This window comes from Lissotriton vulgaris, unplaced genomic scaffold, assembly GCF_964263255.1.
Source record: "Lissotriton vulgaris unplaced genomic scaffold, aLisVul1.2 SCAFFOLD_352, whole genome shotgun sequence".
NCBI lineage: Eukaryota > Metazoa > Chordata > Amphibia > Caudata > Salamandridae > Lissotriton > Lissotriton vulgaris.
Window position 1 is genome coordinate 476,957 of NW_028245114.1, and position 18,567 is coordinate 495,523.

At 52.5% G+C, this 18,567-nt stretch overlaps 1 protein-coding gene across 1 annotated transcript in view; it reads left to right on the forward strand.

Moving 5' to 3' along the window:
- EPHA1 (EPH receptor A1) overlaps positions 1 to 18,567 on the forward strand; it is a 174,123-nt gene that overhangs the window by 125,370 nt on the left and 30,186 nt on the right. The window contains exon 14 of the mRNA XM_086949006.1: positions 2,790 to 2,939. Coding sequence (XP_086805132.1) covers positions 2,790 to 2,939 — 150 coding nt within the window. The remainder of the gene's footprint in view (positions 1 to 2,789; positions 2,940 to 18,567) is intronic.

Sequence of the window (18,567 nt, forward strand, 5' to 3'; positions counted from 1 at the left end):
CACAGATGGCTCTCAACCCCGGGGAGAGCTAGTGTGGGCCAGTGTGTATGTGTCCAGACTGACATGAGGAGCATGTGATCTCTGCGTGTGGTGTGCCTGCCGAGTCCTGATTGGTTGAGTGTTCTATCTACATGTGGTACCTAGCTTTGTGGTATTTTGGGGAACACGAGCCTTTAGCCAAATGAGTTTTATTGGGGCCAATTTCCTTGGACCTGTTTGTGATGCAACTATCCATCTTTGGGATCGATTAGGTTTTTCCCTGGGTGCGCGTTTGTCTTTGGGTTAAGAGAGACCCCACCTGTGACCTGGTATTTGATCGGCATGGGTGTGGGTTGTATGACCTGCCTGACCACATACCTCTGACTTGGGGTTGATGGGGAGGTCACCTTGGGTAAAGCCGATAGCAATGAGGTGAGTTCACTGGAACTCCTAAGAGTAATAGGGCAGTCACTGGTATTTTTATCAACATTGTGCGTACAGCTGTCATAACGTACATTGACATTGTTCTTACTGGTAGTGACACGGTTACGTTTGCTTAGGTCATAACGTACATCGGCATTGTTGTTACTAGTAACAGTATCATCATTTGAGCGTGGATTATGACATACATTGATCTCATCACTTCCAGTGTCATTGCTGGTGTTGACGGTACTGTGCGGGTACAGGTTATGACATACACTAACATTGCACTTCCGAGTACTGGCATGGTCATGAGGGCAACAGGTTGTGGCATACATTGATATTACATTTATTGGCATTTCCATTGTCGCGCCGGCACTCATCACAGTAATCATTGACCTCGTATTCACCCATTCAAACCCCGAGGTTGGAGTCGGCATCAGTGTGTGCGGGGGAAGGGCAGTCCTTATGCCAAGAGAAGATGGGCATAAGAGGCAGGCGGCGGACTTTCCTACAGGCGGCTTAAGGAGGAAAGGAAAGCTCTTAGAGAGGGAAGATATGCCATGGGATGTGGATTTGCGTAAGAATGAAAGTCCTATGGTCTTAACAGGACCAGTACTTAATTTGAGCCAGTGGTTGGCAGCGGGAGCCACCGGGACTCATTTTGGGGACCAGCACTTATTGTTCCTCATCTGACAGAGGCCTGCAGAGATGCGCGGCCTCTGGCTCCGAACGGGGAACTGGTTGTTTCAGGCAGCAACCTCCCAGCGTGGGACATCTAACCCCTGCAAGAGGAGTCTGTGCGGCTACGTGTTACAGCACCTATACCCTCTGTTTTGCATGGGACCCATCCCGGCCACTAGGTCTCCCTTCGATCCCCTTAAAGAGTACCAGACCTAGGGCACCCCTCTCTCCGGGAGGATCAGAGCTCCGCCGGGGGTCACGGGCCGCAGGCCTCGTGTACCAGTGCTCGCAGTCAACGTCATTATCCCTTTGTAAATGTTGTCACGGCGATTTCGTCTTCAGGTGCTACGCTGTTGAGGTGTTGAGGAAAAGGTACAATTAAAACTTTAAAAAAATAGTTATAAAATGCTCAGATGAATCGGCTTCAAGTGCAGCACTCGGAGGTCTGGGTTTTTGCAAAATGACTTTGAATCTCCCTGAGTTGTCTTCGTTATACATGAGAATCTTTTCTGTGTGGTTATCTAACTGTGTCTGTTGCTTTACTCCTAATGTGGAACAAAGAATATATATATTTTTAAACTTTGACTCTCTCAAATCCTCTCTCAATATATCCTCTACCTCCACTCTCTGACTCATCCCAAACCTCATTCTACTACTGTGATCCCCAAAATAGCCCTTTCTGGACTCTTCCCCTTCATCCCCCCTTCGGTCACCCCAAACCTCAATTTTCTAATGTGAGCTCTCGGAACAACTCTCTCTAAATTCATCCCTCCTTTGACTCATTCCAGACCTCATTTTACTTGACTCTAATCTCCCTCATCTCATCCTCTTCTAGTCTCTTCCCTCCTCCATCTCTCCTTTACTCATCCCTGATCTCCCAAATAACTCTTTCCAGACTCTTCCCTCTTCTGTCCCTCCATTATCCCACTCAATCAAACTAACAACCTAGCACGTCCTCCATTCAAATTAACTTATATTTCCATATACTAATCCACCATTAATCCTTTATGGGTTCCGGAGTAGCGTGCTACTCGATGAAAGTGCTTAGACGCCTTGCCAGGGGTAGTATGCGCTATATAAATACGATTACAATTTCCAGAGAGCAAGAGAGGGAAAAACATACAAAGGGAAAAATCGAGGACGGGAAACAAGGAAACCATCCCAAAGTGAGAAAGAGGAGCTTGCGAGAGTGAGATGAAGTGAGCGGGGGAAGGGGGTGTCTGGCATTGGATTAAAGAGGAAAGAGGTGGATTTTAGAGTATGCAGCATTGGTACTCGGAGCGCTGACATTTAATTGTGCCGGCCGCGGGCTTCTGAGCAGAGCTTTGGACACAACATCATTCTTTCTCATATTAATCACTGAAGAGGACCACTGCACTGCAGGGCTGGTCCTTGGTACATGGTTGGGGGGCCCGTCGTTGGGGTGCCAAGATGGGAGAACCATAAACAACTGGACAGGATGCCAGCCTGGTGGCAAAGGGAAAAGCTTAGGATCTAGGTCGGAACTCAGGGGGTGCGGAGGAGGAGAGGGCCCTCCGGACAAAGGTTTGAGGGGAGCAGTGGTTGCAGAGAAGGGAGTCATTTACAGGATTAGTAGCAGAATGCAGGGGAGGGGGTGGGATGCGGGACTGATACCGCATGTATTAATAGCAGAATGCAGGGGGGGGGATGGTACTTCATCTGATAAGTTCCCTTTTGACTCACAGGGGGGCAAGATCCCCATCCGATGGACGGCCCCGGAAGCGATCGCCCAGCGCATCTTCACCTCCGCCAGTGACGTCTGGAGCTTTGGCATCGTCATGTGGGAGGTTCTCTGCTACGGGGACAAACCCTACGGGGACCTGAGCAACCAGGAGGTAAGGACGGGGACAGTCCTGGGGGAGGGCTTGGGATGTTGCTGTGCACTTTATGAAATTTAGGTAAAGGGACCATTCTGTGGCCAGTGAGGAACAGTCCACTCTCTGGCACCAGCAGGGCAGAATTGGGTATTACTTGGGGGGAGGGGCCAGTGTGGAGCAGTCCACTCTCTAGCACCAGCAGGGCAGAATTGGGTATTACTTGGGGGGAGGGGCCAGTGTGGAGCAATCCACTCTCTGGCACCAGCAGGGCAGAATTGGGTATTACTTGGGGGGAGGGGCCAGTGTGGAGCAATCCACTCTCTGGCACCAGCAGGGCAGAATTGGGTATTACTTGGGGGGAAGGGGCCAGTGTGGAGCAGTCCACTCTCTGGCACCAGCAGGGCAGAATTGGGTATTACTTGGGGGGACGGGGCCAGTGTGGAGCAGTCCACTCTCTGGCACCAGCAGGGCAGAATTGGGTATTACTTGGGGGGAAGGGGCCAGTGTGGAGCAGTCCACTCTCTGGGACCAGGAGGGAAGAATTGGGTATCCTTTGGGGGGAGGGACAAGTGTGTATCTGTCAAACCGTGGATGTCTGCATACGGCTGGAGACTGTTTTTCTTGCAACCATAAGTGTACAGTAGATGACGTAGGTTTACCAAGGAAGGGGGCATCTTGTGTATTGAACTCCCCTCCCTAGAAAAGGGTTCGGTGTCTAGTTATCTTTACACCAAGAATCAAAGAAATCTGGGTCATAGACATTCAGGGAAGTCACGTGTTTGGCGCTTCCCTGGGACTATTTAAATTTGCAAGCCAACACCTGGACTTTCTGGTATTGCTGAGGCCACCACATTCCTGGTGCTAATAGAGACCCCACTGGCCTAGCCCTGGTCGTCATGCTGATGGCAATCAAATACCAATTCTATCCAATCCTGGTGCGTGGTCGATGACTTTACCCATCTGCATGCATTTCTCCTGAGAAAACCAAATAGCCCTAAAGTTAAACAAAGCCCTTAATGTGAGGCAGGCGCAACCTTCCCTCCTGCCACAACTGGGCATTCTGCAGCAGCCCAGGATACTATGAATAGAAGTAAAGCCTCTAGGAGGAGTGAACTGTAGCCAAGCAGACTCTGGGGTAACCTGTCCACGCAGCGTAGACTCGCCCAGAGGAGGAGGCATTGACTAGTACCCCTGCAGGGTAGTTTCACTTCAAGAGGCAAGCGTGGACTCTTAACCCCATAACCTGCCAGGCCTGTGTGGGGTTATTCACATGCAATGTGCTCACCAAAGAGTACAGAGCTGTGCAGGGAATCAGTGGGAATCAGTGGAAGAGACAGAAACTGATGCTTGCAAGAGTTCGATCGATCAATCAGGGATTTATAAAGTGCGGCAGATCATCCGTGTGGGTCTCAAGGCCGTGGGGTGAGCCACGATTACTGCGCACTATCAGTGGTGGGTGTTGTGATGTACCCTGGATGTATCAGTGACTAGATGTCACATTAGCGCTGGGCCATTCTAGTTTGATAACTTGGGGCCACATGCACGTAGGTTTTTTTTGGTCACAAACAGCCCAATTTGCAGAATCCGGCTGTTTACGACTGGAAAAAATGCATTTTCCTGTGCACTAAACCCATTTTGCAATTCGATAACCTATTACCAAATTGCAAAATGGGTTTGCGATCCAGTATTAAGATGGCACGTGTTAAAGGCGTCCCTTCCTAGTAGCAACTCCATACAAACTAGATCTTCCTCTTCAACAGATCCCTCATGCGAACCATTTTTGCAGCGAAATTGGGGATTTTGTTTATTCGCAACACTACTTTTTTCCTGAAGCCTGTCCAAAGCCTCTCTCAGATGTATGTCATGTAAAGCCGTTGCAGTTGCCTGCAACCAAAATGTCATTCTGAAAAACGACACTATCCTCTACACCCTCCAACACTTTCTCCATTATGCGCTGAAAAACTGAGGCGGCCGCGGCAAGCTCAAACGGCATCCTCCTAAACTGAAACACCGCGAGTTACTTACACCCACTGTCCAACTCCACCTGATGATACGCCAATGACAAATCAATTTTCGAGAAATACTTGCCACCTGCAAACTTTGACAGGATATCTTCGATACGTGGTAGGGGAGAGAATCCACCCAAATGTCTTTGTTCAACCTGCGTAAATGGATGCATACTAGGATGTTCCAGTCAGAATCTATTACCACTTCTTACATTCAAACAGGAACATTCTGTCTCCAGGGAGTTGACATCACTCTGGGTAAGCATCACAAAGGTGGGTAGTAGTGTTCTCTAAATAGAGAAACGTCCGCACATTCGTTGACCTCACTGTATTAAATAGTACAATATTAACGTGAAATTCATGTATTACGTAATCAAAGTTAGAAGATGGGTGCTCAATTAGCCCTAACAACACCCACTACCCCACGGTGTTAATTGCACACAAAGTGTGCATATGACAAAAGACACAAAAAAAGGGCTTGGATAGCACACCTACAGTCACTATTTAGTCAGCAAATATACATCACATCAATGGGCATAGATTTCACCCATTCAACACCAACAGGAATATCAACAGTAACAGTAACAATGGTCAAAATATAAGGATCCAAGGTATGTAGCAATCTTGATAATCTTTATTCCAAAATAATTTCAATAAAACTTCCCAGCATACGACTTGCCAACACGTGTTTCGTCTCTCAAAAATACTTTTTCAAGGCAATAATAGATGTCCACTATCCTGGAGTCTGACACAAAGGCGTGGAAGCTGATCACAAATGTGGAGTAGCATTCATGGATAGCCACCATGTGTGCAGAATTTTCAACTGCGGTCAATAATGAGCCATGGAATGTTACTCAAAGACGAAACAGATAATATTCCAAACGTTCTTGTTACACATTCAGGGGTGACGTCAACATTAACACAAAATTGGAACACTAAATGGGTCTGTGATTCGCTACCTATCCAAACAGATAGTATTTCTGTAATCTTATCTTGACTGGCAAAATAACCAAAAAAATGTATGTTAGAACTGGCTATTTCTGGTAGGCTAGGGCTGACACCAAAGCCAGGCAGAAACCACCATTCTAGTCAGGGCAAGGAAGTCACACGCCAAGATAACCCCTGCTCACCCCCTTGGTAGCTTGGCACGAGCAGTAAGGCTAAACTCGGAGGCGATGTGTAAAGCATTTGCGCCAGCGCACAACAGCAACAACATACTAGGCACACCACAAAAGAAACTCCACACAAGGTTATTATAAAAATAACTTTTGTATCGTAAAAACACATCAGATAAAATCACACATATACATTGTGCCAACTGGCACGGGTAATATTCACTTGGGATTATTTACAAGACAGGGCCACATGGGCCACTGTCATAATCAACACTTTCCGAAATAGAAATATTTGTCAGAAATTAGAATAAAAGAATATAAAATCACTGTAGCACAAAGTAACAGTTATGAATCACATCCAGTAACTACTGGGAACAGGTAAGTACACACTACGCAACCCTAAACCCCTTAGGAGCATGTCACGCAGGGAACCAGGACCTCACTAGGACCACCTGTACTAAAAAGGACAACCACCTAAGTATCACACAGCATTTAGGGGTCTAGGAAAGAGCACATTACCCATGATGCATAATTGTACATTCAGAGGAGTAGTAAAGGGAAACACATGACGCATAAACCTACACATTCAGCGGTGTTTAAGAACAGAGCACATGATGCAATAAAATACATTCAGGGGGGCAGCGCAAGAAGACACATGATGACTACAACATTCAGAGGTGCCAGAGCAATGCAATAGCGCAAGAATCACATGATGTCTAGAAACATTCAGAGGTGCAGGAATAACACATGATGCAAGAATCACATTCAGAGGTGCAATGACCATACAATTGCGCAAAAACTCACATAAGCCACCACCCGTGGCAGTCCCTAGGCCAACTGGCCTTGTGGGGCAAAGATGCCCTGTGTCCAATGTCAGGGCGCGCTGCCATGCAGCGCCAGTCTCAAAGTACAAAAAGCCTAAACGTGGCAGCTGCCCACAAAGTGCTGGGAATCTGGGGAACAACAAAACTGCGCCAGGGCCCTCACTGGCCCTTAGGCGCCAACTGCGCCACTGCTGGAGCCACACAGGCTCTGGGCATATCGCACATGCCCCAGACGTTGGAGCTCTCAGGCTCTAAAAACAATGGTGCCCCCATGAGCCTCACCGAACTCTAACCCTCACACTCAGAGGCAGGAGGGGACGGGCACCGACAATGTGCCCAGAAGCCCCCTCTATCGAATATGGCCCTCTCTGGGGCCAAACAGGCTCGTAAACATAATATGGCCCCTCGGAGCCTCTCTAGGCTCACGCACGTTGGGGTGACCCACTGCCAACTGGGGCCGCCCTTGAAGCCCTCGTGGCTTCCTCCTACAAGAAGCGCGAGCCCGCGCTACTGGGGAGGGGCGGACACCGATCATGTGTCCCGGCGCCCCTCCGTTCTCTACTGCCCCCTCGTTGGAGCCTTGCAGGGCTCAACACAAACACTGGCCCCCAAGCCCCTCACATGGACTTCTGCAACAACTGCGGGCCCTCAAGAGCCCCTCGCGGGCTCTACAACCACGGTGGGGCGACCCACTGCCATTCGGGCCGCCCTTCCTCAGTGCCTCGACCGGCACCAACCGCAGCCACCCGGAGTCCCCCCCAGCCCTGCCGACTCACCGGGCTCTCAGGGGCGGGCTCCTCCGGGCGGCGGCTCTCCTTCGCTCGCGGTGGGGGCAGGCACCGACAATGTGCCTCGTGCCACCTCCGCTCGTCTCCGCAGGCCGCTCCTCTCGCTGCCGGGCTCCCTTCGCTCACGGGAGCCCTGCAGACCAGCCGCCATCACTCGTCCTTCTTCCTCGGGCCGGCCTCATCTTCTGCCTCGCCAGCCAATCCCGTCGCGGCCCCTGGGACGAGCTTCCAGCAGCACCCGGGAGTCAGCCACTCACAGCGCGGCTCCCGGGACAGCTTCCCATGACGCGGCGGCACTTCCTCCAATGGATGTGCAGCTCACGATAACAGGCCTACCGCAGCGGCCAATCACAGCGCGTCTTCTTCGACGAGCCTCCAGGCAACAACCAATCAGGTCGCGGCCCCTTAGTGATTCTCCCCGCAGCCTCTGGTCACCTTCAGGTCCCCGGGCAGCAGCAATCATGGCGTGGGCAGCCGAAGTTAAATGAAATTAAAACTAAGCGAGGTGGGCACTCGCCAGGGCGGGCAAAGCGCTCCTCAGCGCTATAATCAAAATAAAGCGCTCTAAAGCGCTATGGGGCAGTAGAGCGCTCCCAAAGTGCTAGAACACCCAGTCCAGCCAAAAGTCTGTCAGGGGATACAGCAAAGTCCCTCCAGGGTAGAGCAAAGTCCCCCATCCTTCCAGGACAGGCAGAGGGGTCCCCCAGAAGTCCTCCAGGCATCCAGGGGCTGGGCAGCGCCCACCCCTGGTAGATTCAAGTCAGAAAAAGAACAAGAACCAGGGAAAGGTCCATCAGGTGCCCAGGGGCTGGGCAGAGCCCAGGGATTCCCCTGAGCCCAAGCAGCAGCAGCCCATGGCAGATTCAAGTTGAAAACAAGAACCTTTTGGAAGAAGACACAGCCCCTTCTTATACACAGAAAAGTCTTTGAAGCCCTTTGAAGTCTTGGTGCAAGGGGGCCCTGAGCACTGGAATGTTTCTGGTTTCCCTCTCCTGTCAGCCTCAGGTCAGAGGTGACAGTGGGCCGTCAGGAGGGAGAGCCAGCATGGTGGGCAGGCAGGCACGGCCCGGCACCACCAGACGCTCTTTCCTCCCATCCCTGACAGCAGATGGGGCCTTTCATCTACGGCTGACTCAGACCCCCTCCTCCCGGGCCCTGCAGACCCTGTCCTACTCAAACCAGACAGTCCATCCACCAGCAGGCCCAGGCACTCCTGGGCCAGGCTCACCAGCCAATCACGGGCCAGCAGACTCACTACACAAATATGCCAACTTCTAAAAGTGGCGCTTCTAGACTAGACACAATCATGCTGCATATACCATTTTGCAGCATTCAGTCTCACGAGTTCGTACATACCAAACTCGACCCTGCACTCCCAACACATCAGGAACTACCATGGGCATACATATTCCCCATTCATTCCTATGGGAGGGCAGGTCACTCACCACTCATTCCCAGAGAGCTCAAGCACTTTACACGGTACCACAGTGAAAAAGTGCGCAGAGGCCTACAATCACCAACACCAGGTCCCTTAAACAGGCGAGGAAAAAGCAAAAAGTTTTGGGGTGAACCTGCCTAAAGGGCCGGGTCCAACATAACCCCCTTCCAGCCAAAACGCAGGGTAGACCAATCACTCCACTGATGGGCTTCCTTGCTTTGGGCGACAAAACACGGACACGGACCTGCACGGCAGGGACACCCTCCGGTTTTACGCCACTCTGAACCCACCTGGTTACCTCCAAACAATAACTCTCTGACACAACTAGGATACCCCACTGGTACTCCCTAGTTATCCACAGCCAAGACCATCCAAATATCACAGGTCCTAATCAATACACAGAGCGGGGGCAATAACCCTAGGCACACAATAGCCATTCTCCACTCTCTCTCTCAGTGTAGCTACAACTACCACTGATCCAACAACCTAGGGTCCACACCCCCAAGCTGACCAGAGGTCACGGGCAAGAATGCCCCAACCTACCCCTACTTCTTGGTTTCCGCACCCTCACAGAGAAGCACTCACCAGAACACAATTCTCCTACCAGATCAGGACCTCACTCCATCACTGGTCTACCACCTGGAACTATTCCACTTCTGAGGTACAAAGCACACAGCACAGTCCCTCTTCAAGCAGGTGGGGGGATACAGCACACAGCAAAGTCCCCTTTCCTCTACCTTGGTGGAAACAACAAACTGCAGGTGAACCCCAGAACACACAGCAAGGGCAGCCCCCTCAGTCTCTTCAGCTGATCCACTTTGGCAGAGATTCCTCTTGACCTAGAAGTTTCCTAATCTCCCAACCTAAGATCTAAACCCTCAGGTTGCACCGGGGTCAGAAGTAAGGACACCGTCCCTCTGCAACCCCTTCCAGTTCCATGACTACAGGCCCAGTATGTCTCAGGCTAGACAGAGCACACGCCAGCGGCGTATCAGCGACACACTCTCCTCCAGTACTCCCTATCACAGGGTAATTCTCAGTATGTCCCAGGCTAGACAGAGCACACGCCAGCGGCGTATCAGTGACACACTTCCCTTCAGTACTCCTCCCAGGTCAGGCCACATCCCCAACCCGGCTTTCCCCCCTCCTCGGGGAACGACCTCCAGAGGCCCCACAACTGGTCAAGCACTCTAGACGGTCAAATGCTCAGCGAGCCAGGACTTCTGCACCCTCCACTTAGGAGCGGTACTGCCCAACACTAGGACCGCGGGAGTTCTGGTTACAGACACTCCCTGTCCTCTAGACACCGGAAGATCCTCCTCAAATGACCTGTATGTACAGCCTAGGCCCCTGACCTGGCGCTCCCTTAGGGAACCCTCCGGGCCCTGAGATAGGGTTTCGGGCCAACGTGGGACACACCGTCCCACACTCACTCCGCCTCCCCTGAGACAGGACGTGAGCCCCTACACCCCTACCATCCTAATGGGATCTAGCTGGGTTACACATGGACCTCTTCCCCTTCACAGGATCATCAGATACACAAGCCACTCCTTTTAAATTCACTTCCTAATGCCTCTGCCAGACATCTAGCACACCGCCAGACATCCACCTCACGTGCAAGATCCTTAAAAAAAACTCACACCAACTCCTCCAGTTCAACACGCCACTCATTCACACACAACCCCCCCTCGGACTGGTAAGGCAGTTTCTACCACCCCTGATTCCTCAACCTGACCACACGTGACACAGGTACCAAACTCTGGGAGCGGGGCAGGGAACAAATGTACTGGACACTATTAAGCTGCCACCACTGGATCCTACCACACTGGGGAATCCAGACACACACACTACACTCAGGCGATAACCACCCTCCTGAGCTAGTCATTTCTCCTCACACTCCCTCTCTTCCATCTACCCACACAGGGATAGGATTTGGGATTGGACACTGGACCCAGCAAGGGATTCCTAATCTATGGGAACCTCCCCTCTACTGGCGTCCCGCCCTGTCACTTTCTCTCATCTGCCACTAAACATAAAGCGCAGGAACACATTTGAAAATGACACTCTTGAGGAAAAAAATCAAAAACAATAATCCCAAACATGTGACTATCTGAAAACAATTGCAGAGTTTTGTAATATAGCCAGTTGTCGCTATGGCACTGCGCAAACACAAGTCCAAATCCGCACCGCTGACCAACAATGTTAGAACTGGCTATTTCTGGTAGGCTAGGGCTGACGCCAAAGCCAGGCAGAAACCACCATTCTAGTCAGGGCAAGGAAGTCACACGCCAAGATAACCCCTGCTCACCCCCTTGGTAGCTTGGCACGAGCAGTAAGGTTAAACTCGGAGGCGATGTGTAAAGCATTTGCGCCAGCATACAACAGCAACAACATACTAGGCACACCACAAAAGAAACTCCACACAAGGTTATTATAAAAATAACTTTTGTATCGTAAAAACACATCAGATAAAATCACACATATACATTGTGCCAACTGGCACGGGTAATATTCACTTGGGATTATTTACAAGACAGGGCCACATGGGCCACTGTCATAATCAACACTTTCCGAAATAGAAATATTTGTCAGAAATTAGAATAAAAGAATATAAAATCACTGTAGCACAAAGTAACAGTTATGAATCACATCCAGTAACTACTGGGAACAGGTAAGTACACACTACGCAACCCTAAACCCCTTAGGAGCATGTCACGCAGGGAACCAGGACCTCACTAGGACCACCTGTACTAAAAAGGACAACCACCTAAGTATCACACAGCATTTAGGGGTCTAGGAAAGAACACATTACCCATGATGCATAATTGTACATTCAGAGGAGTAGTAAAGGGAAACACATGACGCATAAACCTACACATTCAGCGGTGTTTAAGAACAGAGCACATGATGCAATAAAATACATTCAGGGGGGCAGCGCAAGAAGACACATGATGACTACAACATTCAGAGGTGCCAGAGCAATGCAATAGCGCAAGAATCACATGATGTCTAAAAACATTCAGAGGTGCAGGAATAACACATGATGCAAGAAATCACATTCAGAGGTGCAATGACCATACCATTGCGCTAAAACTCACATAAGCCACCACCCGTGGCAGTCCCTAGGCCAACTGGCCTTGTGGGGCAAAGATGCCCTGTGTCCAATGTCAGGGCGCGCTGCCATGCAGCGCCAGTCTCAAAGTACAAAAAGCCTAAACGTGGCAGCTGCCCACAAAGTGCTGGGCAGCTGGGGAACAACAAAACTGCGCCAGGGCCCTCACTGGCCCTTAGGCGCCAACTGCACCACTGCTGGAGCCACACAGGCTCTGGGCATATCGCACATGCCCCAGACGTTGGAGCTCTCAGGCTCTAAAAACAATGGTGCCCCCATGAGCCTCACCGGACTCTAACCCTCACACTCGGAGGCAGGAGGGGACGGGCACCGACAATGTGCCCCGAAGCCCCCTCTATCGAATATGGCCCTCTCTGGGGCCAAACAGGCTCGTAAACATAATATGGCCCCTCGGAGCCTCTCTAGGCTCACGCACGTTGGGGCGACCCACTGCCAACTGGGGCCGCCCTTGAAGCCCTCGTGGCTTCCTCCTACAAGAAGCGCGAGCCCGCGCTACTGGGGAGGGGCGGACACCGACCATGTGTCCCGGCGCCCCTCCGTTCTCTACTGCCCCCTCGTTGGAGCCTTGCAGGCTCAACACAAACACTGGCCCCCAAGCCCCTCACAGGGACTTCTGCAACAACTGCGGGCCCTCAAGAGCCCCTCGCGGGCTCTACAACCACGGTGGGGCGACCCACTGCCATTCGGGGCCGCCCTTCCTCAGTGCCTCGACCGGCACCAACCGCAGCCACCCTAGTCCCCCCCAGCCCTGCCGACTCACCGGGCTCTCAGGGGCGGGCTCCTCCGGGCGGCGGCTCTCCTTCGCTCGCGGTGGGGGCAGGCACCGACAATGTGCCTCGTGCCCCCTCCGCTCGTCTCCGCAGGCCGCTCCTCTCGCTGCCGGGCTCCCTTCGCTCACGGGAGCCCTGCAGACCAGCCGCCATCACTTGTCCTTCTTCCCTGGGCCGGCCTCATCTTCTGCCTCGCCAGCCAATCCTGTCGCGGCCCTTGGGACGAGCTTCCAGCAGCACCCGGGAGTCAGCCACTCACAGCGCGGCTCCCGGGACAGCTTCCCATGACGCGGCGGCACTTCCTCCAATGGATGCGCAGCTCACGATAACAGGCCTACCGCAGCGGGCAATCACAGCGCGTCTTCTTCGACGAGCCTCCAGGCAACAACCAATCAGGTCGCGGCCCCTTCGTGATTCTCCCCGCAGCCTCTGGTCACCTTCAGGCCCCCGGGCAGCAGCAATCACGGCGTGGGCAGCCGAAGTTAAATGAAATTAAAACTAAGCGAGGTGGGCACTCGCCAGGGCGGGCAAAGCGCTCCTCAGCGCTATAATCAAAATAAAGCGCTCTAAAGCGCTATGGGGCAATAGAGCGCTCCCAAAGCGCTAGAACACCCAGTCCAGCCAAAAGTCTTTCAGGGGATACAGCAAAGTCCCTCCAGGGTAGAGCAAAGTCCCCCATCCTTCCAGGACAGGCAGAGGGGTCCCCCAGAAGTCCTCCAGGCATCCAGGGGCTGGGCAGCGCCCACCCCTGGTAGATTCAAGTCAGAAAAAGAACAAGAACCAGGGAAAGGTCCATCAGGTGCCCAGGGGCTGGGCAGAGCCCAGGGATTCCCCTGAGCCCAAGCAGCAGCAGCCCATGGCAGATTCAAGTTGAAAACAAGAACCTTTTGGAAGAAGACACAGCCCCTTCTTATACACAGAAAAGTCTTTGAAGCCCTTTGAAGTCTTGGTGCAAGGGGGCCCTGAGCACTGGAATGTTTCTGGTTTCCCTCTCCTGTCAGCCTCAGGTCAGAGGTGACAGTGGGCCGTCAGGAGGGAGAGCCAGCATGGTGGGCAGGCAGGCACGGCCCGGCACCACCAGACGCTCTTTCCTCCCATCCCTGACAGCAGATGGGGCCTTTCATCTACGGCTGACTCAGACCCCCTCCTCCGGGGCCCTGCAGACCCTGTCCTACTCAAACCAGACAGTCCATCCACCAGCAGGCCCAGGCACTCCTGGGCCAGGCTCACCAGCCAATCACGGGCCAGCAGACTCACTACACAAATATGCCAACTTCTAAAAGTGGCGCTTCTACACTAGACACAATCATGCCGCATATACCATTTTGCAGCATTCAGTCTCACGAGTTCGTACATACCAAACTCGACCCTGCACTCCCCACACATCAGGAACTACCATGGGCATACATATTCCCCATTCATTCCTATGGGAGGGCAGGTCACTCACCACTCATTCACAGAGAGCTCAAGCACTTTACACGGTACCACAGTGAAAAAGTGCGCAGAGGCCTAAAATCACCAACACCAGGTCCCATAAACAGGCGAGGAAAAAGCAAAAAGTTTTGGGGTGAACCTGCCTAAAGGGCCGGGTCCAACATAACCCCCTTCCAGCCAAAACGCAGGGTAGACCAATCACTCCACTGATGGGCTTCCTTGCTTTGGGCGACAAAACACGGACACGGACCTGCACGGCAGGGACACCCTCCGGTTTTACGCCACTCTGAACCCACCTGGTTACCTCCAAACAATAACTCTCTGACACAACTAGGATACCCCACTGGTACTCCCTAGTTATCCACAGCCAAGACCATCCAACTATCACAGGTCCTAATCAATACACAGAGCAGGGGGCAATAACCCTAGGCACACAATAGCCATTCTCCACTCTCTCTCTCAGTGTAGCTACAACTACCACTGATCCAACAACCTAGGGTCCACACCCCCAAGCTGACCAGAGGTCACGGGCAAGAATGCCCCAACCTACCCCTACTTCTTGGTTTCCGCACCCTCACAGAGAAGCACTCACCAGAACACAATTCTCCTACCAGATCAGGACCTCACTCCATCACTGGTCTACCACCTGGAACTATTCCACTTCTGAGGTACAAAGCACACAGCACATTCCCTCTTCAAGCAGCAGGTGGGGGGACACAGCACACAGCAAAGTCCCCTTTCCTCTACCTTGGTGGAAACAACAAACTGCAGGTGAACCCCAGAACACACAGCAAGGGCAGCCCCCTCAGTCTCTTCAGCTGATCCACTTTGGCAGAGATTCCTCTTGACCTAGAAGTTTCCTAATCTCCCAACCTAAGATCTAAACCCTCAGGTTGCACCGGGGTCAGAAGTAAGGACACCGTCCCTCTGCACCCCCTTCCAGTTCCATGACTACAGGCCCAGTATGTCTCAGGCTAGACAGAGCACACGCCAGCGGCGTATCAGCGACACACTCTCCTCCAGTACTCCCTATCACAGGGTAATTCTCAGTATGTCCCAGGCTAGACAGAGCACATGCCAGCGGCGTATCAGTGACACACTTCCCTTCAGTACTCCTCCCAGGTCAGGCCACAACCCCAACCCGGCTTTCCCCCCTCCTCGGGGAACGACCTCCAGAGGCCCCACAACTGGTCAAGCACTCTAGACGGTCAAATGCTCAGCGAGCCAGGACTTCTGCACCCTCCACTTAGGAGCGGTACTGCCCAACACTAGGACCGCCGGAGTTCTGGTTACAGACACTCCCTGTCCTCTAGACACCGGAAGATCCTCCTCAAATGACCTGTATGTACAGCCTAGGCCCTTGACCTGGCGCTCCCTTAGGGAACCCTCTGGGCCCTGAGATAGGGTTTCGGGCCAACGTGGGACACACCGTCCCACACTCACTCCGCCTCCCCTGAGACAGGACGTGAGCCCCTACACCCCTACCATCCTAATGGGATCTCGCTGGGTTACACATGAACCTCTTCCCCTTCACAGGATCATCAGATACACAAGCCACTCCTTTTAAAATCACTTCCTAATGCCTCTGCCAGACATCTAGCACACCGCCAGACATCCACCTCACGTGCAAGCTCCTTAAAAAAAACTCACACCAACTCCTCCAGTTCAACACGCCACTCATTCACACACAACCCCCCCCTCTGACTGGTAAGGCAGTTTCTACCACCCCTGATTCCTCAACCTGACCACACGTGACACAGGTACCAAACTCTGGGAGCGGGGCAGGGAACAAATGTACTGGACACTATTAAGCTGCCACCACTGGATCCTACCACACTGGGGAATCCAGACACACACACTACACTCAGGCGATAACCACCCTCCTGAGCTAGTCATTTCTCCTCACACTCCCTCTCTTCCATCTACCCACACAGGGATAGGATTTGGGATTGGACACTGGACCCAGCAAGGGATTCCTAATCTATGGGAACCTCCCCTCTACTGGCGTCCCGCCCTGTCACTTTCTCTCATCTGCCACTAAACATAAAGCGCAGGAACACATTTGAAAATGACACTCTTGAGGAAAAAAATCAAAAACAATAATCCCAAACATGTGACTATCTGAAAACAATTGCAGAGTTTTGTAATGTAGCCAGTTGTCGCTATGGCACTGCGCAAACACAAGTCCAAATCCGCACCGCTGACCAACAATGTTAGAACTGGCTATTTCTGGTAGGCTAGGGCTGACGCCAAAGCCAGGCAGAAACCACCATTCTAGTCAGGGCAAGGAAGTCACACGCCAAGATAACCCCTGCTCACCCCCTTGGTAGCTTGGCACGAGCAGTAAGGCTAAACTCGGAGGCGATGTGTAAAGCATTTGCGCCAGCGCACAACAGCAACAACATACTAGGCACACCACAAAAGAAACTCCACACAAGGTTATTATAAAAATAACTTTTGTATCGTAAAAACACATCAGATAAAATCACACATATACATTGTGCCAACTGGCACGGGCAACATTCATAAGGGATTATTTACAAGACAGGGCCACATGGGCCACTGTCATAATCAACACTTTCCGAAATAGAAATATTTGTCAGAAATTAGAATAAAAGAATATAAAATCACTGTAGCACAAAGTAACAGTTATGAATCACATCCAGTAACTACTGGGAACAGGTAAGTACACACTACGCAACCCTAAACCCCTTAGGAGCATGTCACGCAGGGAACCAGGACCTCACTAGGACCACCTGTACTAAAAAGGACAACCACCTAAGTATCACACAGCATTTAGGGGTCTAGGAAAGAACACATTACCCATGATGCATAATTGTACATTCAGAGGAGTAGTAAAGGGAAACACATGACGCATAAACCTACACATTCAGCGGTGTTTAAGAACAGAGCACATGATGCAATAAAATACATTCAGGGGGGCAGCGCAAGAAGACACATGATGACTACAACATTCAGAGGTGCCAGAGCAATGCAATAGCGCAAGAATCACATGATGTCTAACAACATTCAGAGGTGCAGGAATAACACATGATGCAAGAAATCACATTCAGAGGTGCAATGACCATACAATTGCGCAAAAACTCACATAAGCCACCACCCGTGGCAGTCCCTAGGCCAACTGGCCTTGTGGGGCAAAGATGCCCTGTGTCCAATGTCAGGGCGCGCTGCCATGCAGCGCCAGTCTCAAAGTACAAAAAGCCTAAACGTGGCAGCTGCCCACAAAGTGCTGGGCAGCTGGGGAACAACAAAACTGCGCCAGGGCCCTCACTGGCCCTTAGGCGCCAACTGCGCCACTGCTGGAGCCACACAGGCTCTGGGCGTATCGCACATGCCCCAGACGTTGGAGCTCTCAGGCTCTAAAAACAATGGTGCCCCCATGAGCCTCACCGGACTCTAACCCTCACACTCGGAGGCAGGAGGGGACGGGCACCGACAATGTGCCCCGAAGCCCCCTCTATCGAATATGGCCCTCTCTGGGGCCAAACAGGCTCGTAAACATAATATGGCCCCTCGGAGCCTCTCTAGGCTCACGCACGTTGGGGCGACCCACTGCCAACTGGGGCCGCCCTTGAAGCCCTCGTGGCTTCCTCCTACAAGAAGCGCGAGCCCGCGCTACTGGGGAGGGGCGGACACCGACCATGTGTCCCGGCGCCCCGCCGTTCTCTACTGCCCCCTCGTTGGAGCCTTGCAGGCTCAACACAAACACTGGCCCCCAAGCCCCTCACAGGGACTTCTGCAACAACTGCGGGCCCTCAAGAGCCCCTCGCGGGCTCTACAACCACGGTGGGGCGACCCACTGCCATTCGGGGCCGCCCTTCCTCAGTGCCTCGACCGGCACCAACCGCAGCCACCCTAGTCCCCCCCAGCCCTGCCGACTCACCGGGCTCTCAGGGGCGGGCTCCTCCGGGCGGCGGCTCTCCTTCGCTCGCGGTGGGGGCAGGCACCGACAATGTGCCTCGTGCCCCCTCCGCTCGTCTCCGCAGGCCGCTCCTCTCGCTGCCGGGCTCCCTTCGCTCACGGGAGCCCTGCAGACCAGCCGCCATCACTTGTCCTTCTTCCCTGGGCCGGCCTCATCTTCTGCCTCGCCAGCCAATCCTGTCGCGGCCCTTGGGAC